At 45.2% G+C, this 25,677-nt stretch overlaps 1 protein-coding gene across 2 annotated transcripts in view; it reads right to left on the bottom strand.

Annotated features, from left to right (window-relative positions):
* Vps8 (VPS8, CORVET complex subunit) overlaps positions 1-25,677 on the bottom strand; it is a 219,565-nt gene that overhangs the window by 151,647 nt on the left and 42,241 nt on the right. For both annotated transcript variants that reach the window (XM_005368975.3, XM_013354407.2), the window contains 12 exons: positions 24,307-24,393; positions 21,800-21,867; positions 20,542-20,695; positions 20,378-20,437; positions 18,000-18,107; positions 14,245-14,325; positions 11,923-12,093; positions 7,185-7,259; positions 5,911-5,946; positions 4,824-4,914; positions 4,533-4,579; positions 3,910-3,999 (listed from right to left, as the gene is read on the bottom strand). In XM_005368975.3, coding sequence (XP_005369032.1) covers positions 3,910-3,999; positions 4,533-4,579; positions 4,824-4,914; positions 5,911-5,946; positions 7,185-7,259; positions 11,923-12,093; positions 14,245-14,325; positions 18,000-18,107; positions 20,378-20,437; positions 20,542-20,695; positions 21,800-21,867; positions 24,307-24,393 — 1,068 coding nt within the window. The remainder of the gene's footprint in view (positions 1-3,909; positions 4,000-4,532; positions 4,580-4,823; positions 4,915-5,910; positions 5,947-7,184; positions 7,260-11,922; positions 12,094-14,244; positions 14,326-17,999; positions 18,108-20,377; positions 20,438-20,541; positions 20,696-21,799; positions 21,868-24,306; positions 24,394-25,677) is intronic.

The raw sequence follows: 25,677 nt of genomic DNA, 5'->3' as shown, positions 1-25,677 counted from the left end.
ACAAAGCTGTCTGGTGTCTGGTTTTGGACTCTGAAGTCTGTAGCTGGGCAACTGAGGATCAATGCTCTTTCAGAGGAAACGAGGAGATCAGATGCTGGATACCAAGTGCTATGGTAAGATATTCACTGAAAACTCCCAGTTTCACCCGGGCAATAAAATGGTGGTACAGAAAAAAAAACTTATATACAAAAGAGAGAATTAATAGCAGGTCAAACTATCTCCTTTGTGTACGGGTGTTTAAGCATCCACACTGATCCAAAGCTATTCACAGATGATTAATCGTGACTCCAGAGTGTTCCTGTGAGCTAGAATACCTGGGGTTCTAATACTGGGTCTTAAGATGTGAGCAATTACATTGTAGTTGTACATGTCACACATGCTGGGCTCCCGGTGGTATACCTGTCACAAGCGCTGGGCTCCAGGTCTAGCTTCTCTAACACATGACATCTGGACTTTTCCAACTATGTTCTGTGCTCATGAGAACTGTCTTGTTCAACTGTGCAATGAAGCGCTCCAGATGTAAATCTCGAAGTCCAAATGTTTACACTCGAGTGCTGACTTCACTGTTTCCTAGCTCTGGGATCTGAATGGCTCACCTCGCCTCTCTGTGCCCCAATGCCGGCTACAAGGGTGAGCAGCAACCACACCTGCCCTGGACAGTTCTGCCCAGAATCTCATGGCTCATGTGCATTAACGATGCATTCACTGCTTTAATGCGGTCTGCAAAGTGCTTGCTCAAGCCTGGACCCTGGTGGAGGCCTGCTGAACGATGGTCGAACCGTTAGGAGATACAGCCTGGTGCGAACTTAATTAGGTCTCTAAGAGAAAGAATTTTTTTCCTCACAGGAGCCCACGAGAGCAATTTGCTTAAATGAGTCCAGAATCTTTGGAGCACTGTTCTAAGAGCACAGCTCAACAATCAATCACACACACCCTACCACTTACAACGCCATTTACCACAAAGCCCTCCCTAAAGTCAATCAGATACCAGTGCTATGTGCTCAAACTGCAAAAGAAAAAAAAAGGTAAGCTGAATGAATCTATTTGCCTTTATAAAGTAACTAGCTTTAGATTTTTTTCATAACACTAAATAGATTAAGACAAAGGCTTTGTGATGTGGTAAGAGTCTGTCATACGATGTCCATTAGCTGTTTAAAAACCAGAAGATTAGATGTCTACTAGAATTATTTTGTGCTGGTTTGAAAGAAAATGGCCCCCAAAGGAAGTGACACTATTAGAAGGCAGGGTCTTGTTGCCGTGGGGGCGGGCTCTGAGGTCTCCCTTGCTCAAGCTTCCCCGGTGTGACTTTCAGTCACCTTCCTGCTGCCTACAAGATGTAGCACTCACAGCTCCAGCACCACATCTGCCTACACACTGCCATGCTCCGTCATGATGACAATGGACTGAACCTCTGAAACAGTAAGCGAGCCCCTCAATTAAATGTTTTCTTTGTAAGAGTTGCTGTGGTCATGGTCTCTTTCCACAGCAATAAAAACCCAAACTAAGTTATATTTTTATTTTAAATTTTGAGATGGCCCTATGGAGCCTGTTGCACTGAACTTGCTACACAGCCAAAGATGATCTTGAATTTCTGATTCATCATTGCCTCCCCCTCCTGTGTGCTGTGTTTATAGGTGTGGGCTACCTCACCCAGTTTATGTAACACTACGGCTCAAACCCAGGACCTGGTACTTGCTAGATCAGCACTCTACTGAGCATAAAGCCAGCCACACTTAATTCATTCCTGCTCCTTGTGTTTTCTTTTGTTTGCTCTGAACACTGCACAACAATGGCTGCTAAGTACCGGGCTCTGAAGTCAGGGACTGATTCAGACCTGAGTTCAGGCTCTACCTCAGTGGCAGTACTCTGTTGGGAAGTAACTTAACCTCTAAGCTTCCTTGGATAAAAAGAGGACACAAATGATACCTATACTTCATGGAACTGTGAGACCTCAATGAAATCAAAGTCATACACTTTGCATGCTATCTGGCTCATGCATTATTTGCTCAGTGGATCTTTGTCGATGATCACTGTTTTGTTTGCTTGGATGGCTGGCTGGCTGGTTAAACTCTTCAGTACTTTTAGAAGACAAAATCTGATCTGTATTGCTCTCCTCTGAAGTCTTGGCAGTCTTCTAGCATCTAACTTTGGGTAAATACCTCTCTCCATGTCTGTAGTTGCTGTCATTTACAAACTATTATAGTTTGAATACAAAATGTCACCCACCGGTTCATGTGTTGAACACTTGGTCCCCAGCACTATGTTATGTGTGAATACATATGTCTGTCTCTGCCCACTTCTCAATTAATTTCTTCCATATTTCCCTAATGGATGATTCTTTTTAACAAAACACACTTTCAGTGAATATCATCTCACTACCTCTTGGTGAAATATGTTCTTATAAAAACATTAAAATGGCCAGGCGGTGGTGGCGCATGCCTTTAATCCCAGCACTCGGGAGGCAGAGGCAGGCGGATCTCTGTGAGTTCGAGACCAGCATGGTCTACAACAGCTAGTTCCAGGACAGGCTCCAAAACCACAGAGAAACCCTGTCTCGAAAAAAAAAAAAACAAAAAACAAAAAAAAACCAAAAAACATTAAAACTGTCTTTTCAATCTACACCCCATGGCATATTTTTTATTACTGTATGTGTACATATGTATACAAGATATAGGGGGCACAGCATGTGCCATGGCTTACAAGTGGATGTCAGATGAGAACTTTTTGGAGTCAGAACCTGTGGGATCTAGGGACCAAACTCAGGTTGTCAGGCTTCCACTGCAAGTGCTTGTACTCACCAAGCCATCTCAACTGCCCATAAAACACCAGTGCATACAAGCTGTTCTTCCTAAGCCATTCTCTCTTTTTTTTTTTTTGCTATGTGGTTTCCTCATCACAGTTATTTCAATGAGACGACTGACAGAAACCATTTGTGACTTAACATGCCAAAAATTTACCACCTAGGTCTTTTTAGGAAAATCTGCTATTCCTGATACTCAAATATTTACTTAAAGAAGACTTGAGATTGGATAGGGAATGTGATTCAGTGCTAAAGGATTTGCCCTGTGGGGCTGGAGAGGTGGCTCAGTGATTAAGACCGCTGGTTGTTCTCACAGAGGACCTGAGTTCAATTCCCTGAACACACATGGTGGCTGGCAACCACTTGTACTCTGGTTCCCTCTTGAGTCAACACCTTCTTCTGATTTCCATGGGCTCATTGTACACATACATACATGCAGGCAAAACATTCATACCCATAAATAAATCTTTAAAAAATAACGAAGTATTTGCCCATAGATGAAAGGCCCTAGATTTGATACACACACACACACACACACACACACACACACCACAAAATACAGAGAGCTGCCACTATAGGGATTTGTTGTAAACAGACTTAGAACAAATATAACTGGAGATCATTGGAAATAGGAAAACCAACATAATGCATATGCAAGTCTTTAAGCTGTTCCTCAGCTTGCATTTTCATTAAGTTCTAAGATAATCTAAACATCTTTCATTAGCATATTTTATAGACTAGAATATACATGGATATTTTTATTTTATGTGTATATCTTGAGTCACAGGTGTTTGGGAACTAAATTTAAACCTTAGCAGCCCACTCCCTCCGTAACAACCCTAGTTAATATAAACAGGAGCCGTCAGCAATGGCAGCCACAGTAAGGTGTCAAGTCACAGGTGTGTCCCTTCACACAGCAGCGAGCAGCAGTTCACTTGTCTCTTCCCATCTACCAAACACTTCTTCAGAATTTAGTCTTGTACGATTTCCCTGCAAACGCTGAAACTAGGCTCTCATCTCTAAAGGATGCTTAAGGGCCAAACCTGGAAGCCAGGTCTGCTAGGCTGAGGGGATGCTTGAGAGCAGCTGCAGCTGGCCGGCGGGCATACCTGAAAGTGCTGCTCCATCACCTGGATTTTCCCCTGGTCTGGGCATTTTTTCAGAGCCCGATCTGCATAATGGAACAGGATCTCTACCATCTGTAGGAAAAATAGCTTTGTGTCAGAATCAAAGGGTACGGCTACATTTGTTCAACATTTAACATGCATGGTTAAGACTGAATTATGCTTTATCATTGTATTAGAAACACAGTTGGGATTTCGGTGGCTTTATTCCCTAATGCTCTCAGATGAAGGGCTAGCATTAATTTGCTAATCTTTCCTAAGAAATGTATGTTCCAGACCTCGGTGGTATTATATTGCTCAGGAAATGAAAACCTGGAGTTGAGCGCCTCGGTAATCCTCCCTGCAGAGAACGGACAAACCATTCGTGAGTCTGGATTCCCCCAGTGTGCCTTCTCCTTGCTGCTCTTCCAACCGTTGTGCTGATTTACCAGCTCGGGGAGGGCAGTGGTAAGACCTGACACAGCACTGCAGATCACACGTGGAACTTAGAGCCTGGCCCACTCCTCTCCTCGAGTACAGCCATTTGCTTGATCATCCCCAAAGATATATGCAAATATGAAAAGCAAATCTGCACTGCGCCCTGTTGAAGACAGCGCTGAGATGCTTACCCGATCTGCGACGACAGCCTTCCTCTTACTGACATCCCCTGAGAGTCCTTCAGAGAAACAAAGTCCAACAGGAAACAAAAATTAGTGCTCAGCTCCAGAAGGGACCCTGGGTTCTGGTCTTCCCTCCAGAAACCACACTAACAACACATTCAATTACAACAGCCTTAATACCAAAGATAATGGAACTCTCTGAGATCCACTAGACTAATACCGTATCAGTGGGCTCCCCGTTTGTCTCATAGTAAGAGTCTTTACAATGACACTTCAAGCCCACAGCATTTACTTACTTACCCACGACTGCTTTTGCCTTTCCTTCATGAAAAGACCACGCAAGAGCCAAGGCTTCTGTAAGACAATCCTGCTTCAGGAGATGATCCATTCTCTAAAATGAGAAAACGAGACAAGCCGGACCCTTTTAGTGGACCGATGGCCCATTGGAATTCCAGTTCTACCCTAACAGAACGGCTGCTTGAGAATGAACAGTGCTTCAGCATAGCATTACACACGTCAGCGAAAGACTCTGGCGAAGCAAAGCTCTTCGTAAAGCACTGAGCACTGTGCGGGCTTGCATGACAGATGACAGGAGAGCCACACAGAAATGGAACAATGGGACTACCTCAGAGAGACGGCTGGTTGCTTAGCACAGTAGGCACCTGCCCCTACTTAATAACAAGCTCTGAGTTCACTACAGACAGCAATACACCTGAACGTAATTTCTAAGATTCCCTTGTATATTTTGGGGGCAATGCAACTAAACTTTGGTCAACAAGTGGAAGTGTTGTCTGGTGTTTCTAAATGGATATTATCTTTAAAAGATGCGGCTGGCCTTTATTTTCTCTGTCCTCCTTCATGGACCTTAGACATAATAGCCTCTAGTGATTATCGTGGATGATAAAATGAGCTTGAGACCACAGTTCCAACGCAAGGATGCTTTCGTGGGACAGCATTTTCTGACGAAGGAGCTCCCATTTTTGCTACAGCCTGCCTGTCTGTCTCTAGACTATTTCAAATGGGAGTAAACTCTTGATGAAGCCATTGTTATCTTGGATAAACTCAAATTCAATTATTTTTTTACACTTCTTCATTTTTAACAACTTAAGACAACAGATTATCGCTTGTAAATGAGGACTCACTACACAGACAGAGCTATGCCCATCTAGCTCAGCGGTGAATAAAGCATTCTTCCGAGTGCTGGGTTCTGACCGCAGAGCAGTCACAGCTGTGAAGAACCCAATTCTGACAGCATCAGTTTTAGCATATCAATGCCTAATAGTAAAAACAGCTTCTATGTATTCATCTGATATTAAAAGGTCCAAATTATCATCTACAAAGTCAACAGGAACATGAAGCTGCCGCACAGAGACCCCTGTGAACTCACCTCCCTCCAGCTCCTCAGCATCATCACGTACACAGACTAGAAACAGGAAATGAAGACAAGCGTTAGCAGATTCGCTCGCAGACACATCTGGTGCAGCTGCACATCTCATTTCCCATCTCAGATGGAAACACACCCTGGAATTTACTAGCGGGTCCTCGAATACCCGCACTGCAGAGTTAAGAAACAAACACTCGAGGGAAACACAAACCATCTAGGCTTACTTCTTGCACCAACTTGGCGATATTCTGCTTGAATTTTAACAATGAAGAACTGTCCATTTTATGTTGAAAAATAAACTGCCCTAACATCAATTATTCTAAGTCAAACACCTAAATGCACTTCAATGTATCTTAAATTGATGTACGTTAAGGACCATTTTAATTATCAACAAATAACATAATTAGGTCCCGCCTGCCCGTGGTATCTAGTATCAACTGTCACCATGAGAGATGGTCCTCTAAACAGGCCGATAAGAGATTCTCTTGATTACATTAACTGATGTGGGAAGGCCCATCCTAACTGCATGTGGGATCCTTGCCCAGAGGATCCTGGACTATATAAAAGAGAAAAGGAACTGAGCCGCAGTGTGCAGTCACTGCCCACTCCCTCTGATTGTGAACACAGCATGGCCAGTTGCTGCAAGCTCCAGCTGCCCTGACCCCATGCCATGATAAGTACCATGAACTGTGAGCCAAATCAGCCCTTTCTCCCTTACACTGCTCTTGTCATCACAGCAACAGGAAAAGGAACTAGATACCACTACCTTAAGTTGACTAAGGAAGATGAACTTAAGCATCCCCATCCCCCACACAAATGATAACCAAACAAGGTGATGGATATGAATTCGCTTATTATGATAATCGCTTTACATTGAATATATTGATCAATGTAAGACATAAAAATTCTATTTAAAAAAAAAAGAAACTAGATACGGACACTAACCAAATGTTAAGGAAGTCTATAAAACTAGATATGGACACTAACCAAACGTTAAGGAAGTCTATAAAACTAGATACGGACACTAAACAAACGTTAAGGAAGTCTATAAAAGCATATCCCCAAAGCAAGAAAATAAGTGTCCTCTTAGCACCTACACAAAAGTACAGCTAGATCTGAAATCAAAAGGAAAATGTTAACTAAGTCTTTGGCGATATAACTATCGTAGGATTTGGACTGACGCTGGTCAGAATTCACTTTGCAATGCACTGTCCTTCCGAGCCACCTCCTTCCTCAGCTATCCTGATGACACACAGAGCAGCATGAGAAGATCTTACCTTTGTCCCCAGATAGAAGATCTGACCACCATAGCTGCTGATGGATTGATAGCAAGCCTTCTCTCCAACCAAAGCCTGTCAAACACAGAAACAAGGTCAAATTACATACCAGAAATTTCACTGAGAACATCACTCACAGGGCCTGTGAGAGGCTCAGCAGGGTAACAAGCCTGCACAGCCCTGATGGCATGGGTTCCAGCCCCAGCACCCATGAAGGGGAGGAAGATGCAGCCTGACTCCACAGAGCTGCCCTCCGATCTCCACACACACTGTGATGCTGTCCTCCGATCTGCACACACACTGTGGTGCGTACACACAAATAATACATTTTAAAAAATGTTCAACCATGCTGAATGCAGAGACACTTTAGGTCAATACAGTTTTAACCTATAAATAAGAAAAAAAACTGCTGCTTGATTGCAAGTGGAAGTTACTGAAGATACGGAGTTCGAGAAGTCATTCCCCACGTCTGTAAAGAGCCTTTTCCTTTCTCAGAAGATGTGTGAAAGGAAGGGAAACAAGCTAACTTGTAACTGCACCGCAAACTATCGCGACCTGCTACTTCCCGGTGACAGTTACACCTCTATGGACATCAGGACAGGTGGAACGTGGCATAGGAAGTGGCAGTGGCAGGCTCTCCTCTGTGATGTGTGCTTCACGAGCCACAGGTGGAGACTAGATTTTCAGTACCAGGAATGATTCCCTTTCGCTGAATGGGTCTTGGGTCAGACAGCTGTTGGTTGTCACCCAGATGAGGGCCACAGCTGTATTCTTAGGGGTATCTTGTCCTGCTGGCCACTGTTGTATTCAGGGGTCACAGCGGGGAGGGTCACTTTCCTCCTTTAGCAGTTTGGATGGCACCTTCCGGTACTATGGAAGGCAGTCCTCAGGGGAGAGTGATGGACAGCGGACTTCTGAAACAGGGACAGTTCCTAGCTCCCTATTGCATACTGTGTTCCCTGGGGAGCAGGAGGGCAGCTGCTCAAGCCGTTGATGTCCGGTGATCTGCATGACTGGCCTGCTCTGGCCGAAGCCAGCACCGTGTCCTCACTGTTCTGCGTGCCCTAGTCCTGGCCTCAGGTTTCTCCAGCTCCAGCCTTGGTTTCTCTCACATCAGGGTCATCGTCTTTCACTCTACGGTCCCGACCCTGTCATCAATCTCCTCCAGCAGCTCCACCTTCATCTCCAGCACTGGAGTGCTCGCCACTGGGAATCTGATTCGCACTTTTTAAAGTGTCTTGTCTTCACTCAACTTTATGAAGACATGAATTATGACTATACTAATACATACACAACACTGAGACCTGCACGTCCATGCTCGCTGTCACAGTGCTGACAAGAGGCAGGAACGCAACCCACCTAGGTGTCCTCCAACAGACGGGTGGGGAAAGCATGGTTCAGACACGAGGAGATTTTATGTTGTGATAAAGGAAAATGAAACCATGGCATCTGCAGAAAACGGGTGCAAATGAAAATCATACATTAAGTCAGCTAAGCCAGACTCAATGGGATCAGAACTGTGTGGTTTCTCTCATACGCAGAACCTAAATATAAAATGTGTGCGTGTGTGTGTGTTCGTGTGCGCGTGTGTGTGCTCCTAAGTCACAAAACTAAAAAGGAGATTCTGAGAGGGCAGGTGGAGAACAGAGGACAGCCTATAACATGAAAGCTAGGAAACCAGCTGGAGACGGGGGAGGGGTGGAAACTGAGAGGAATGAGGACGGAGCATAACGGCATCTATGTACGGGACACCATGATGAAACCATTATTGTCATGGTAACTTTAAAAATTAATAGAAAAGGACAAAAATGGTTGCACCCTTGTCTGCTCACCCTCAGCCAGGTCAGAACTGGGCCGGTCTTGACTGGTTCCCCCTTCCCAGTCTGTGCTTTTTTCCCTTTTTGGATACAGAGTGATCTCTAATCGAGGGGCACACACTGTGAGCTTTACTTTGGTGCTCAGGAATTTCCATATTGATATTCTTGTGTTTTGTTTGTTCTGCTCCCTGGCCTCTGGGTACTGGGCCCAGGGCCTCAGAGGTGCTGGGGAAACGCCCTGTCACTGAGTTGTTGCTCCCACCCCGTCTGATTCCACCTCATGGGCTTTTAGCATTTGTTAGTGTTTACCAGTCCAGCAAGTTCTCTGCTTCGAGGGCAACTACTGAGGTGCAATGGCCCTGAGGACCCTGGCCAGTGCCCATTCCAGCTGGTCTAAATCAGCAGAAGTACAATCTGTGGGTGCCCTGCATATAATTCCCTCTCAGCCTCTCTAGGGCTCCTCCCCTATCCTCTGGCAGTTTCCATACACATGCTGAACAGCTGTCCATCGGAGCACTCCAGGCGGAGCACTCCAGGCGAGTCCCAGCACCGTCCACAGACACGAACCACCTTGTTTTTCCTGTACCCTCAGCTCTGTTTCCTCAGTGAGTGTCCACCAAGTCTACTATGTTCCTCTCTCGTAAGGCAAAAGCCAGAAAGTCAGAGGACTAACAAGCTCATGTCATTTGTTTCCTGCTAGGTCTAGGATTTGCCAGCCATCATTACTGCCGCCCTGAGTCCAGAGAACTGTCTGTTTTGTTCCTAATTAGTAGTAGTGGCAGGTTTTGTCTGGGGTATTTTAAGTTGGAAATTAAGTCTAATTCCCCATTCTCTATCCTGGCTAACAGTGCAAGTTTAAAATCTAATAGTATCCTTAGATCCATTTACTTTTGTGTGTGCAAACATCTTGCCTGCATGAACGTAAGTGCACTGTTGTGCATGCCTATTGCCCAAGGAGGCCAGATGAGCACACTGGATCCTCTGGAACTGGAGTTGTGTTGTGTTTGGGGGCCACCATGTGGGTCCTGGGACTCAAAGCCCAGGTGCCCTATAAGATCATCCAGTGCTCTTAGCCACTGAGCCATCTCTCCAGCCCCTAACTGACACCCTACCCCAAGCAATGCCTACGTTTGAGACACTGGCTGCTGCTGTCTTAGTGCACTCGCTACATGACCTGTTTTGTACGTTGTGTGACTGGAACACCCTTCACGCATAGTGCACACTCTGAAGTCACAAAGCAGGAGAAAGACTGGAGCAAACCTACAGACTGTCTGCCGACACCACTGAAGATGACCACTACTACCCTTTGTATAAGACGTTTCCCACAGCAGTCCTCGTTCCTGGCTTAGGAAATCACATGATCACAGTTCACAGTGCTTAACTACACACTGCCGACATGAGTAGCTTAAGGCGTTACCATAGCTGCCTTCCTACAGTAACGCTAATACCAATATGAGCCGGGTCCTCCTCCTCTATGCTCCTGCTTGGCTCCTAAAGTGTCTTCTTCCTTCCTCTCCAAGCCATCTCTGTCTCCTAATGTCCCAAGCTACCACACCTGGACAACCTGTTGGCATATCTCCCAAATACTTCTACGGTATTTGACTAGGAATGACCCCCAGTGACTCATGTGTTTGAATGCTTGGCTGGTGTAAGGAGGTCCTTCTGTCTATGTGTTGCTTTCATTGGTTAATAAAGGAACTGCTTTGGGCCTATAGCAAAGCTATAGGGGAGCAGAGCTAGGCAGGGAAAACTAAACAGAATGCTGGGAGGAAGAGGCAGAGAGAGAGAGACACCATGGAGCTGCCAGAGTCAGACATGCTGAATCTTTGCCGGTAAGCCACTGCCACATGGTGATACACAGATTACTAGAAATGGGTTAAATTAATGTAAAAGTAAGCCAATAAGATGCTAGAGCTAATGGGCCAATCAGTGATTTAATGAATACAGTTTCTGTGTGGTTATTTCAGGGCTAAGCTAACAGGGTGGCTGGGAACTGGGCAGCAGGACGAACAAGCGGGCCTTCCTCCTACACTTGGCCCAAAGAGAGTGGCACTATTAGGAGGCGGGCCTTGTAGGAGGAAGTGTGTCACTGTGGAAGAGGGCTTTGAGATCTTATATGCCCATGTTATACCCAGCACACAGTCTCCTTCTGTTGCCTCTGGGTCAAGATATAGAACTCTCAGTTCCTTCTCCAGCACCATAGCTGCCTGCACACTGCCATGCTTCCTGCCACAACAATACTGGATTAAACCTCTGAAACTGTAAGCCACCCTAATGAAAAATTTTCCTTTATAAAAATTTATTGCCATGGTCATGGAGTCTCTTCACAGCAACAGAAACCCTGAGACAGCTACCAAAGCCCTGCAGGCTACCTGTCTCCAGTTATTTTCCCCTTCAATCTCCTAGACTTATTGTCACCAGCTCAATTCCTAAACACTTTGACTTTACAAATTCTGTCTCAAAAAAATTGTTTCAATTTTTTTCCCTGAAGTATAAAAGCTAAAATTCCTGGATTTGTTTTGGGTTTCTTTTTTTCAGATTTATTTTTATCTTATGTGTCATGGGTGTTCAGGCATGTGCATGCAGTACCTGTTGTGGTCAGAAGAGGGCGTCAGGTCCCTTTGGAACTGGAGTTACAGACATGCTGTTGGCTGACAAATGGGAGTTGGGAATTGAACCCAGGTCCCCTGAAAGTGCTCTTAATCCCTGGTCTATCTCTCCAGCCTAACCCTTGATATTAAGTAAGGAATTACTGTTTGGGGTCATAATCCTGAACCCTTACAAATACATCCATACCCACTTCAACATACCAAGGCAGAAAAACCTTAGTACTCCTATTTTCAAACAAAATAGAAATTTAAAACAACAACAACAGAGCCACCACAGTGAGCAGAGCAATGCTGGGTAAGAGCGGCACTCACCAGAGCCTGGCTAACATTTCCTCCAGTGGCCAGGGACTTGAAGTGGCTGCTGTTATAGACCAGCTGGACTTCTGAGATCTCCATTGTCTCCAGTTCCTCCTGCGTCTGCCGATCAATCACGTGCAACTTCTCCACGCTGTCTAAAAGCACAACTGTGCGTGAGTTTATCCACTGCAATTCAAGCACATAACAAAGCAAAAGTAAGGACCGGGCTAGACCTTTCATGACAAAAAGGGGGCTTGGCCACTCAGAACATGACGTCAAGGACCTTGTGCATGTAACTTAAACAGCAACGGAGTTAGCGTAGGAACAGCTCTGGTGGCCCAGAGAGAACAGCACTAGGTCACCGTGTTGGATGACGCTCTCCTGGTATAGGGAGGGCTGACTAGGAAATGTATTGCAGAATGTTGTAATTTTTTTGAAAGGCATATTGGCACAAATGACCTTAGTACAATAACAATTTTATTTCAAATTTTCTTATTAGTGAAGCAAAACAGCAACTTAAATCTCACAAACCTAGATGATCAGAGGACAATTCTTGGCACAGAAATAATGCGCATTTTTTAAAAGGAGAAGCTAAGACATCAGCATCGTGGACTAAACAGGTCCTGGACTCTTGGGCTCTCTGCTGGTAGACACCATTATTGGACCAGCTGGACCATGGCCTGTAAACCGTTCTAATAAATCCCCTTTATTACTCTATCATATTCATTCTATCCGTTCTGTTCCTCAAGAGCAGTGGCTCTCAACCTTCCTGTTACTGTGACCCCTTAATCTAGTTCTTCGTGATGGGTGACCCCAACTATAAAATTATTTCATTGTTGCTTCATAACTGTGATTTTGCTACTGTCAGGAATCATAATGTAAATATCTACTATGAAGAATATCCGATATGCAACCCCCAAAGGAGTCATGAACATCGAGTTGAGACTCGTCTAGGGAGCCCTGACTTACTCACATGGCATGACTGTATTTCAATTACAACCCCATGATGCCAAGTGTGAAGTTCCCATGTTGATCCTCAGAGCTTTAGATCTGGAGGGCTTAGGCTATTTTATTTCCGGGTTAGGGATGTGTGGCGGTGAGAAAGAGAATAGTCCCATGGGTTCATAGGTTTGAATGCTTGGTCCCCAATTGGTGAGACTGTTTGGGAAAGATTAGGAGGTGTGGCCTTGCAGGAGGAGGTGTGTCATTGGGGGTGGGCTTTGAGGTTTCAAAATTCCACACCATTCCCAGTTAGCTCTCTCTCTGCCTCGATTATAGATCAGATGTAAGTCTGCAGCGACTGCGCCAGCACCCTTCCTGCCTGCCTGCTGCTCCCCCCATGATGGCCAGGACTCTGAAACTGGAAGCTTTCTTCTGGAAGTCGCCCTGATAGTGGTGCTTTGTTGCAGCAGTAGGAAGATAACTACAGGAGTATGTTCAACCTGTAGTTCTAGAGGAAGAGTGAGCTTACAGAAGCAGTGTGGGCCAGGCACGGCAGGACACTCTTAAAGCCCTGGCCTGTGTGAAGTTGAAGCAGGACGGATATTTCAGCCCAAAAGTTCGAGGCCAAATTAAGCAACGTAGGAAGACTTGGCTGAAAAATGCAACTGAGTTTGTGCATCAATCTTAAGATCTGACTTTCTAACTATATTCTTAAAAAAGTATAGGTTAATGAATCAAAAGGAAAATTTCCTCAGTCTTTTTTACTGGATAAATGAGCCATTGCATTATAATTAAAGCCAGCTATATTCATGATAAAATACCATGTTTCACCAGACATCTGCTATTAGATGCTAAAACGAGTAACGGTAAATGCTGAAACATAAAACACACTATTTTCAAAATTAACCCACTACTGAAAAAGAAAACATAAAATCTGACACAGAAAAAAGTCTCATTTTTTAAACCAATGCACCCTGATGACTGAGAAGTAAGGTTAAAATTTGGCAAAGTTTTAAGACACAGGAAAAGAATGGGTAACACAAGCGAAGTCCTTTAAGAGAAGCTCACAGGTGCAAATGTATCCACACACAAAGCATTGTAACCACGACTGCAGAGACCTGGGCTCTTCTGAACCCAGACTCCCCTCTGAGGTATTAAAGCACTGGAGAAAATGCTACCTTCCCCTGCCAATGCTCAGCAGGACTTAGAGCAAAAGGCAACAAGGACCTGGCATCGCACCAAAGTAGACTTCATGCACACCACAGCACTTCATACTGGTGTGTGTTAGCATGTGCCTGCTGGGCCTGGCCAACGGCAGAAACCCTGCAAGCTTTATTACTCCTGGGATGGAACAACAGCATGAAATAAACGGGACGTGGTTTAAATAATACTCACGGTAAAGTTGATCAGATCGTAGTACAGGTGAAGGTGCTTCTGCTTGGTGACGTGGATTGCGCCTGACTCGTCCCTCTTAACCTGAGGAGAGCAAAGACAGTCTAGATGTCAAGCATTACGTGAAAGAATTTTCTTTAAATTTATACTCCATCGAGAGTATGATTTCCATTCAGTACAGAGATTCCAAAAATACTGAGAATTTTTATAGAAATGAAGACACCTCAGTCGGTGCATGGTCTCCACCTGAAGAGAATGTTGGCATCCAGGCCCGCCTGGCACCTGAGTACTAGCTACCCTTCCCCCCACGGTTCCCCGCACACCCATGGTAGTGAGACAGCCGTCTTTCTTCCAGTCTCCCTAACTCCCCTCCAGTCCCACCTCTTGACATGCTGCCCTCAAGTGTGTCAGCTTCATCGTGTCACCCGCCGGTGAGAGCATGAGCTCTGGCCACATGTCACTCACTCCCATCTCACAGCTGCAGCACCGCACAGCTATGTGCCACAGGTACCAAGTGTCCAGAACTGGGAAGATCCGTCCTGCACCGCCTACTCCCGAGGGCTCTCTCCAGCCCTCCCCGCAGAACGCTACCCCGCTCCCACCCCACCCGCTTAGCGCCTTCCTCCCTTTCTAGCAGACTCAGTTGCTCTTCTTACAGATCTGCCTCCTTCTTTTGCGCTCATATTTCCCCCGACTTACTTCTCACAGACTTAACCACACTCTTCCCCGCATGGCCGAGCACTGTGGTGGCGCGACTTTGCTCTCCTAGAAACTCACTTCCTCACCAAATTCTGCCATGGAGGTCCCACCCCGCCCCACTACCAATCAGACGTCTAACAAGGACCCGGCAAACCACTGTGTCCTGAGCTCATCTCTCCAGCCTGCCTTCCCTGGTCATTCTCTAGCACTGTCTTACCTCAGAAATGACACTGCTGCAGAGGCTTTGTCCCTCCTGTCTGATGTCCCTGGGCTCTCCTCCCCTTCTACATGTCTTTACAAGAAACGCCTTTCCTGTTGCCTTCCCTTTCTCCTTTGCCTTTCATGAGCATCCAGCAAAATCACACGCTGTGGTTTAACTACTTCTCCACCAACGGTCCCTGTGCTAAGGACTTGGTTACTGGCCTATGACACCATTGGGGGGGGGGGGTAGCGTCTCCCATACACAGTGCTTTCTGGATGAAAGTCAGGTGGCTATAGATGTGCCCTTTCTTTCTCTCTCTCTCTCTCTCTCTCTCTCTCTCTCTCTCTCTCTCTTTCCACCATGAACTGGGCACCTTTGCCCTACTATGTGCACCACTATAACACAGCACCTTCCCCATGTTAGGGTCCTGGAGGAGTCCCACACCACCATCCACACAATCAGCAAGAGCGTTTATTATTCCAGCATGCTGGGGTCGACCACCCCACACAAAGGCAAGATGTAGAAGACCCTGAGAGGGACGTGTGGACTGAAGACCCCTCAGAATGGGAGTTCCTAGGGCAGTTAGCTCATCTTACCTACAACTGGCTTAAGCAAGTGGCAATCATATTAGTATGTTTTAATTGGGCAGGGATAGTCAGAGGCTGATCAGAGTTACAGTTTTCCATTTTTGGGCAGGCCTGGACAAGCCCCAGGCTTTGTCCTTATTGGGTTATCATCTTGAGCTGTTTATGGCTTAGGACCCCAGACCTCCTCATTCTTGCTGGTGGGGGGTTGGAGATTGATTGTCCTTTGTTCGTGGCTCTTCCCCAGAAACAGCTTGTTTAGTCTCAGGGAGCTGAGATTGAGGCCTGATCTCTGAGAGATAGAGCAGGCTTATGGCGTCTGCTTGGTCAACAGACCCAAGGACCAAAGCCTCTGGAATGTTAGCCCAGACAAACCCTTCCCCTTGCACTGGGAGTCACAGGTATTGGGCTGCACAGGCACGGCAGATGACACACAAGCGCTCCTTTGGTTTTCATCCTCTGCCTTCTCTGTCCTGAAATGCTCATCTGCTCCTCGCCCCGCTGTCTGCTCACTGGGCACCTGGGGTATCGACCGGGTCCCTGTCACTCCCAACTCAGCGTGCTGAGATCTGAAGCCACACAGAGTTTGCCTGACTATTCCCTGACTCTACCACGTAGAGATGTAAGGCCTCCAATTCACGACTCTCGGTTCCTTTCTTTTAAAATGTATATGCTTAAGCACAACACAACAGCTTCAGTACAAGTGCACGACCTCCTACCTTTGAGAATCTATTATTTGTGCTACTTCCAGACTGATCCTACAGCTGCATTTCAACTACATCTTTACCGTCTTATTGACCCAGAATCTATAACAGCTCCCCATTACCAACCCAAGCCAATCCTACTAGATCAGGGGTGCCCCATCAACGACTGTCAAACTTTTCTGTGAAGGGGTGGACGGTAAATACTTTAACATTTGTAGATTGGATAGTCTGTCAGACCTACTTAACTCTACCACTGCAGTGAGAAAGCAGTAAGAGACAACATGTGAGATAGGTATGGTGGTGCATGGCAATAATCCCAGCACTTGAGAAGGCAAGAGAATCAGGAGTCTGAGGTCAACCTTAGCTATAGCATGAGTTTGAGACCAGCCTAGGCTACATGAGAGTTTGTCTCAAAAAAACAAATAAAGAAATGAAATGAATAAATAAATCAATATGAATATGACTATGTTCCACTAAAAATTTACTTACCCAAACAGGTCATATTTGGTACGTAAGTTTCCCCTACTCTGGTCTAAACCCACCCCATATATTGAATTTCACGCCTGCCCTCACGTTGGTTCTCCAAGCATTTACCAGCCATCCTTCACACACAGGTGCCATCCCAGTGCCAGCTGAACAGGAAAGCCAGCTTCTCGACTCAGCTGTCAGCTTAGTGAGAGAGAAAGCTAGGCAAGGGTTTGCGTGTGCTCACTGTTGTGACAGGGAAGGTCTGGAGTGCAGAGCGGGGTCGGGGAGGCAGAGAAAGCAGCACTGATCGTGAGCTAGGGCAAGTGGCAGATAGCAGAGCTTTACTGACAGAGGTGTCGGCATGAGTGAGGAGACCAGATGGGAAGTCCCGCCCTACAGAGTCTAGGACAAACGGGTATGGTTTACACTGGGAAGTGATCAGCCATGTCGGGGTCAAAAGGAAGAAAAGTCAAGACAATAGAGAGAGAGTCAACAGGACACTGTGACAGAGCACACCGAAGGGGGCAGGGACCTGAAAGGCTTCTGGCCTGAGAAATGAGGTGCACAGTGGAGGAAGACAACCAGTGTCTGACTGCAGGCACATGCTTAGCTCTGGGACTGAAGTCCACACTCACAGGCCGCCACAGGCATCCTATGTGCTCTGGTCAACAACTTGAACTCTCATAAACAGCTCAGCACTTCACCTGCCCTCTGGTAAGCTGTGGGAAAGAGTGTTCTATGCTTCCTTCGTCAGCTTCCTGTGCAAACGGCACTTGCTCTCTAACAAATAAACACACAGACTTCATTTCTACAGACATGCTCACAGTCAAACATGTGCGATTCACACATACAGACAGACCATTAATCACTTGTTAGCTGAAAGAGAAGGAATCAAGGAATAAACCATAAAGATTAAGGAACCAAGAGAGTTTTTCCATTTTTAACATGAAAGCCTAAATACAAACCAAACAGGCTTCACACACTCTCTCTCCAAAGACTTATGACAGTGGCATAGTTTTGTTTTGTTTTTTTTTTTTTTTGACACAACTTTAAATTGCCAGAAAATCTGGGGACAGCAGACACCATCACACTGCAGCTTACCAAGAGAAAATGAACCACATCTCCTCTGCAGAAGGCAAGCATGGGGTTCACACAGTTATTCACGGCCACAAAGTGCCAGGCCAGCAGCGGAACACTGGACGGATCCATCTAAGTCAAAAGAGAGACAGGAAATATTCATCACAGTGGACAAAGTAAGAAATCTGTTTGAGAAACAGCATCTGAAAATTGCTTTGCTAAAGCCCTCCCCAGTTTCCCACAAGGCTTCCAGCGAGCAGGGGCTGGGTGGGAAGTGTCACAGGAAGTGTCACAGGAAGCGTCTGGTTGATAGTCACATTTGTTGCCTTCATCAGGAAATTTCAACAGATTTGTATATTTATTGGATATGAATTCACACTAGCAAAACCTAAACAAATACGAAATGCTAGCTAATTATATACATGCTGAATGTCTAAAGCAGAAAATGTTGGTTTCCATATTTTACTCTGAAACCTATATAAAAAACTAAAATATCTCAGTGGGTAGAAAGATGGATAAATGCACAGATATGTAATACAACCATACAGTAAGACAGTAAGATAGTAAAAGTAGAATTTAGATGAAAAGAATATTTTTTAGAATATTTCATTAAAATTCCTTAAACATCTTTTTGAAAATGTTCATAAATGAAAACATCAATAAAACATTCAAAAAGATGCAAACATTGTGACAAAAACCTCCGCGAGTCAATAAAGCTAACCTAAGAAATGTTAGTGATGTTCTCTACCAGCTTGCCATCTGGAAGGACAACAGGACACCCACAAGGAAACAGGAGCCATCTCCCACCATGTCTGCACTGCTGCTGTCTAGCCATGCTCTGCATCCTCCCTATCCATGGCTGTGGTGTTTAGATGAGAACTGCACCCCCACCCAGGCCCACATACTCAAATGCTTGGACTCTATCTGGTGGAACTGTTTGGGAAGGATCGGGAGGTGTGGCCTTGTTGAGGAAGGTGTGCCGCTGGAGAGGGCTTAGAAAGTCCACACCAGACCTTGTGTCTCTCTCTCTCCTCCTCTCCCTCCCTTCCTTCTCTCTCCCTCTTCCTCTGCTTCTATCTTGGGGATCAGATGCAAAGCTCTCAGCAATAGCTTCAGCACTATGCCTGCCTATCTGCCACACTCCCCCATGACAGTCACTCTCTAAAACTGTAAGCAAGGCCCCAATTAAATGCTTTCTTTTATAAGTTTTCTTGGTATTGGTGTCTCTTCACAGCAACAGAACAGTGACACACTGTTGGTGTCTCTTCACAGCAACAGCATCTTATCAAAGTCCTTCCAAAGAAGACCCCAACTCTCTTACAAACAATAGCAAAACAAAAGGAAAGGGAAAAGAGATCTACATGGAATTTACCTAGGTTACCCCATGTTTACATATAACCTATGAACCCCTCTCTAGAACACTTTACAAGTCAACACAAATGCTATGTAAATGGGCTATACTGCATCATTTAGAAAATAACGACAAGGAAGCATGTCTGTCTGTGCTCAGTATGGACCTGAACTTTTCTGATAATGATGTGTGGCTGCTTAAACCCACAGATGCAAAACCCATAAAATCATCTGTACTTCCTGAAAAATAACAACTTCTAAAGTAACACATATCAGAGATGGAATCCATGGAAAGCATGCGTCCTGCTAATTCATACTGGCTTTACAGGGGTGTACACTCACTCACCGTGTCAGAGACGCAGACAGGGAGCATAATCCTGCCTCAGCATGGCTGTCACACAGACAGTCACTCAGCATGGCCATCACACTGCGCAGCTGTCATTCGGCATGGCTGTCACACAGCACAGCTGTCACTCAGCATGGCCGTCACACAGCACAGTCGTCACTCGGCACAGCTGTCACACAGACAGTCACACAGCACAGCTGTCACTCAGCATGGCCGTCACACAGCACAGTCGTCACTCGGCACAGCTGTCACACAGACCAGTCAAACAGCACAGCCGTCATACAGTGTTCTTGGACACTGAGGCAAGGCATTCAATATACCACCTTCCCCATCAGTATCACATCCAGTGCCCATCTTACTGACTCAAAAGAGCAGTGAATGAAACTAAGAAACCCATGCATGAGAGCAGGCATAACTACAAAGAACAAGGACAGCAATATACAGAGACTGCTGGACAAGGTTAGAAACAAGCTGATACGTTGCTCATGAAAGAAAAGCGTAAAAATTAAAGACACAAAGTATAACCTAGCACGACTCCTAAATGCCACCTTACCCTGCTTGGTTTTCTTAAGCTGATGCCCTTGGGAGCTCACTCCCCTTCTACAGCTGGATTTTTGGATAACTGCACAGAATTCCCCCTGTATATCGCTCCCTCCATCCTCCTGACTCGCCCTTCCTTTCATCAACAGAACAGAGCCGTGCTCACCCGTCCATACGGAAAAGTCATCCACACTTTCAGGGATGGTTTCAACCCAATGACCAGTATCTACAGGAGAAAATATATATGTTATTTTCAATGTTTACCTTGCAATTCTCAAACTGTGCTCAGCGTCTCTAAAAGTTAGAGTTCTGTCTTCTAACTGCACCTACCTTTGTTAAAGATGCCATGGCCAATAGTGAAAACTGTGTGATGGGGTGATCCTTCAACTCGGGCTTAGAATGCAGGGGCTCAATGCAGCAAACTTCACCCTTGGAGCCGCTGAACAGACACCTTGATTCACACGTCCTCACTCCCATCACTCTCCTGAAAACGTTAAGACATCACAATCAATGTAGTGAGAACCTCCAGCCTGACCAGCAGCCACTCCTGGCTCCCGCCCTCACAACAGCATCTCCCCACTGCACAGGTCAGATCTGCCACTCTCTCCCCACGTCTCAACCCTCTCAGAGCTGCCTCTTGCCTCCATTCCTCTCCTGCTCCCGTCATCCCTGGCAGGCATACTCCAGCCACGCTGGCTCCTCTGCACCCCCACGTGTGCCTTGTGTTGGGAGGTCTATCCACTTCCACTGGTTTTCATTTGCTGACTCTGATCACTCAGCTCTTTCTTACCACATGTCACCTTCTACCCAAGACTCCCTGAGTTACAGCAGGTGCAAGCCAGCGCAATGGTCTATCTCCTCACGCCATTCAAATCTACCCAAGTTAGGGCATTTATTTTTTGACTGTACCTGTCTCCCCATGCTCACCAACTATTCTGTAAAGAGTCGGGACTCTGACTGGTTCTGAACTAACTCTGGTGTCTAGACGAATGTCTGTATACAGGAGATGCTCAATAAACACTAGCTGGACAAATGACTCATACTGTTTCAGCAATTACTTTGTGCCTAGTATCTAAGATGCTACGAAAAACCTAAGAAACAAACAGACATCAACCTAGAGAATTTATGGAAACAAAATATACATGATATGTTGTATTTGGCACTTCTTAAACCTCAGCCTCACAAGTATTCTTCCAGATAGATAGACAATTTTTACTCCTACTTAACAAGTAAAACAGGACAATTCTAAGGCAAGAAAGCCCTTTTGTACCTGGCTACTACAAGTATGAATAACCCAATGGGCTTGGAGCCCAAACTAAAATGAGTGGACTACGCAGAAGAGTTTCTAACCTGGGAGCACGGAGAAGTCTCCAGGGAAGTCTGAGTCTAGAATCCCAATTCACAGCTGAGATAGAATCGCGGAGACCAGGCCTCGCCTCCCACATGTCTTGTAAGGTCCCCAGGTAACTATAGCACAGCCAGAACCTTTCTGCAAACACCTGGACTTTCCAGGCCTCTCCATGTTCACTCTCAAACCACTAAACAGCTAATCTTTCCATCTCCCAACCAAGGTCCATTAGTCTCTTACTTAAATGTTAGCTCAAAAACAGAGCCTCCACTGTCATTGCAGATCGCAAGAGTTGGGTCGTCTGTAAACTAAACAGAGAAGGAGTTTATTTGAGTTTATTTTCTTGTAAAGAATCAGACAAGTGTTAAGAAGATCATGGGGACAAAATTTTTAAAACAAAATACATACTTAGTATATGAAATAACCCTGGCTTGGTTCATCTCTTTAAAAAGTACAAAATTTGTTCTTATTCCCAATAATACTAGCTCAGTACTTTTAAGACAACTGAATCTTTCAAAAAGCAAAGCAGGTTGCTGAGTGTCTCAGAGGGCAAAGGCATCTGTCGCCAAGTCCGACCTCTCATGGATTCTATCCCTGGAACTCACATCAGAGACCTGACTCCTACAAGACGTCCTCAGAGTTCACACACTCAGAATCCCATATGCCCCTCCCACAACAAACACACACAATAAGTAATGTTTTTAAAAAAGAAAAAAAAAACTAACTTCAGTCGATAAAAACCTGATTTCCTGGCTTGTTGATTACACTGAGGTTTTATAACTTGGTATTAAGTAAGCAGGACCATGCGGATACACTGAAGTTGCCGGCTTTTTATAAAGACATACACAATAAGATCCTTGGGATTGTTGGGAAATCAACTTGTTTGAGTAAGAGACTCTTCCTGATTTTGTTGTTGTTACTGTTGTTGTTTGAGACAGGCTGGGATTAAAGGCATACACTACCACTGCCCTACACTCCCCGACCATTTTGAAAGACGGAGTAGAGTGACTGTAACCTAACTTGGCAGACTCAGAGCGATGCCTTTCACAGTGATGCAGTCCTGAGTTCAGGTGAGTTATGACAAATGCTACTGGGTGCAAAGGGAATGGTGGCATTTATAACATTTCCAGGGACTTGCCTCACAAAGCCTGATGGTTAGTGAATCATTCTGCAAGAGCAGCTTTTGTTGAGAGATAGCTGCGCTACAAGAGGCGATTACTGTACAGTACTCCCTCAGACCTCCCCTCACACAACAGAAGTCCCCACCCTTTCTCTCCAAGCCTAGGTGAGCAGCTGCCATGGGGGAGAACATGAGACGTCCATTCCCACGCAGGAGAAGAGCACTCATGTTTCTGTTTCATCGTTCCTTTTTATGTATGGACTTTTTAAAACTGGTCCAGAACATTTGGAGAATTATACACATGCACTAGTACACAGGATCTCAGCCTGGACGGCTGCCGATGACATCAGAGATCGATGAGTTAGATACTCAAAGACCAATAGATGTTAGTCCACGACCCCAGTAACACTGAAGCCTGCACCTCCTTTCTCTCATGCCCGTGACTGCAAACCCCAAATCATCCCCAGACAACATAGCTCCTGGAGCTGCGTCTTCATCTCAGCCGTGTTCTTCTTTTTCTTCTGCCTTTAATTCCTCTGTTTCTTATTGTCTCACCCAATAACTTCTTATTTTTCCCCGCTACAAACAGACTATTACTACTTCAAGCAAACATTTACTGAGCAGTTACTATGGGCAGAACACAAAAATAAATGACAGATAGATTCTGCTTTCAAAGATCTTAATCTATTAAGAGAAATAAAACATGCACAGACAACAGTAACATTAGCAGTTGGCACACGCTCTAGAAAAAGAGGTTGAGATAAATCAGCTTTGTGCTCTGAGAGAGGAAGGACTAACTCATCTTGGCTGTTTTCATCGTCCCTAAATGCTTCAATGCCGTTCTGCCACAGAAGGCTTTCCGTAACTAGCCTAGATGCAGATATATAAACTCCAGATGCTACGGGCTTTAAAAAGCATGTGTGTGGATGGGAGAGCCGCAGAGCTAAGCAACCAAGTATGCACATGATTAAATCTAGAAGAGCCGAGTTTAGAATCCCCTTGCTATAGTCCTTTACCTTTTATGCTTCTGAGCATGGGCTTGCCAGCATGAAAAGGCAGGCTTCACATGAACTATAAATGAAGCCTGTTACCTAAGTCAGTTTTATGCTTTTCAAGCCTGAGAGTAAAAAAAAAAACCAACACAGCGACCTTAATGCTTTTTTCCTTTAGAGACTTGAAAGAAAATAAACCAAACGATTCACTTCTAAATATAATCCAAGCCCTGGCTCTTCCACAGTTGGTGCCTGGAGTCTCAGGCACTCCCAACAATGGGCAGCCATACACCCCTCGGCAATAAAGTCTTGGCCAACTGAACAGGGTGAAGAGAGTGTCTAAAATCTCCATATGAGTTTTTAGAAGGGTGTTGCTTCTCCGCTGCCAAACACCTATGATGGGATCAGATCAGGTCGGTCCTTTTGCTGCTCGACTTCAGTACAACCTGAAGCCAGTTATCTTCACTCTAGCCCATCTTTGGCTTTGAACTTGAGAAAGTATCATTGGGTTCATCAAATCATATTCAGCTTTGTGTTAAATCAATTTAGGGATGTCTGGTTATGAAAAAGTTTAATGTGGCTACAGAGGCATGGCAACAAAGATAGTTAGCACAAGGAGGAGAAGCCGTCGTCACCTTGATGTGCAAGATGGCTGTCCCTGGAGGGTGAGCATCTGATATTGACCTGAGAAGTTTCCCGCTGGCCAAATCCCACATGGTGATCTGTAAGACAGGCAAGGGCTTTAAAAACAAATGGATTGCTTTTCTGCTCTTACATATCCTGCCTTTTGGCTGAAATGACCTATTCCTTGTCTATAAACATTGCAGGGAAAAAGCCATCAAGTTCAAACACAGCTACTAGCTGAGACTCCATTAGAGCCCTGGGCCTTTATGTCAGCTTCACGGGCCCTCTCTCTGCCTGGTCCATTTAACACTTCGATTTTGCCATTTCTGGTAAGTCAATCTGTTGAGCACTGACTAAACACTCATACAAACGGTGTCATAGCAAGCCAGCTGTGATGCAGAGATCAGGGAAGGAGAAAAACCATGACTTGTCACCACAAAGAAGGGCCTGACAGAACTACTGCCCAAGAGCACAGGGATGGGAAGAGTGGTTTTAAAAGTAGCCACAAGGGGTGAGGAGATGGCCTGTTGGCAAAATTCTTGCTTTGTAAGCATAAGATCCTGAGTTCAATCCCTAGAACTATAAAAACGCCAAGGGCTGCAGGGAGCAAGAGAGCAGGCTCAGCCATAAAGATCACTGCTTCTCTTGCAGAGGATCTGAGTCCACTTCCTGGCACCCACATAGAAAGCTCATAACGGCTCAAGGAGATCCAACGCCTCCAATCTCAGTGGGTGCCTGTGCATGTGTGCACATACCCACACAGAAAAACATACATATAGTTTAAAATAAAATAAATCACTCCATGTTGGTGACACACACCTTTAGTCCCAGCACTCAGGAGGCAGAGGCAAGTGGATCTCTGTGTGTTCAAGGCTATCCTGGTCCACAGAGCAAGTTCCAGGACAACTAAGGCTATACAGAGAAACTCTGTCTTGAAAAAGAAAACAAAAGATAGATGATAGATAGATAGATAGATAGATAGATAGATAGATAGATAGATAGATAGATAAAAATAAATCTTTAAGAAAAACAAAGCAGCCAGGTAGTGGTGGTGCATGCCTTTAATGCCAGTACTCAGAAGGCAGAGGCTGGCAGATCTCTGTGAACTTCTAGTCCATTCTAGTCTATAAGAGCTATTTCCAGGACGGGCTCCAAAGCAACAGAGAAACCAAGCCCTGTCTTGGATAACCAAAAAAAGAAAAAAAGAAAGAAAGAAAAGAAAAGAAAAGAAAAGAAAAGAAAAGAAAAGAAAAGAAAAGAAAAGAAAAGAGGAGCTAGGTGTTGTGCAATTCCAGCTCTGGGGATGGAGACAAGAAGATCCTGGGGCTCACTAGTCCAGTATAACTAAGGATGACTGAACTTTACACATGTGCACACACTAC

The sequence above is a fragment of the Microtus ochrogaster genome, unplaced genomic scaffold (assembly GCF_000317375.1).
Source record: "Microtus ochrogaster isolate Prairie Vole_2 unplaced genomic scaffold, MicOch1.0 UNK43, whole genome shotgun sequence".
Lineage (NCBI taxonomy): Eukaryota > Metazoa > Chordata > Mammalia > Rodentia > Cricetidae > Microtus > Microtus ochrogaster.
This window is presented reverse-complemented; position numbering and strand designations above follow the sequence as displayed.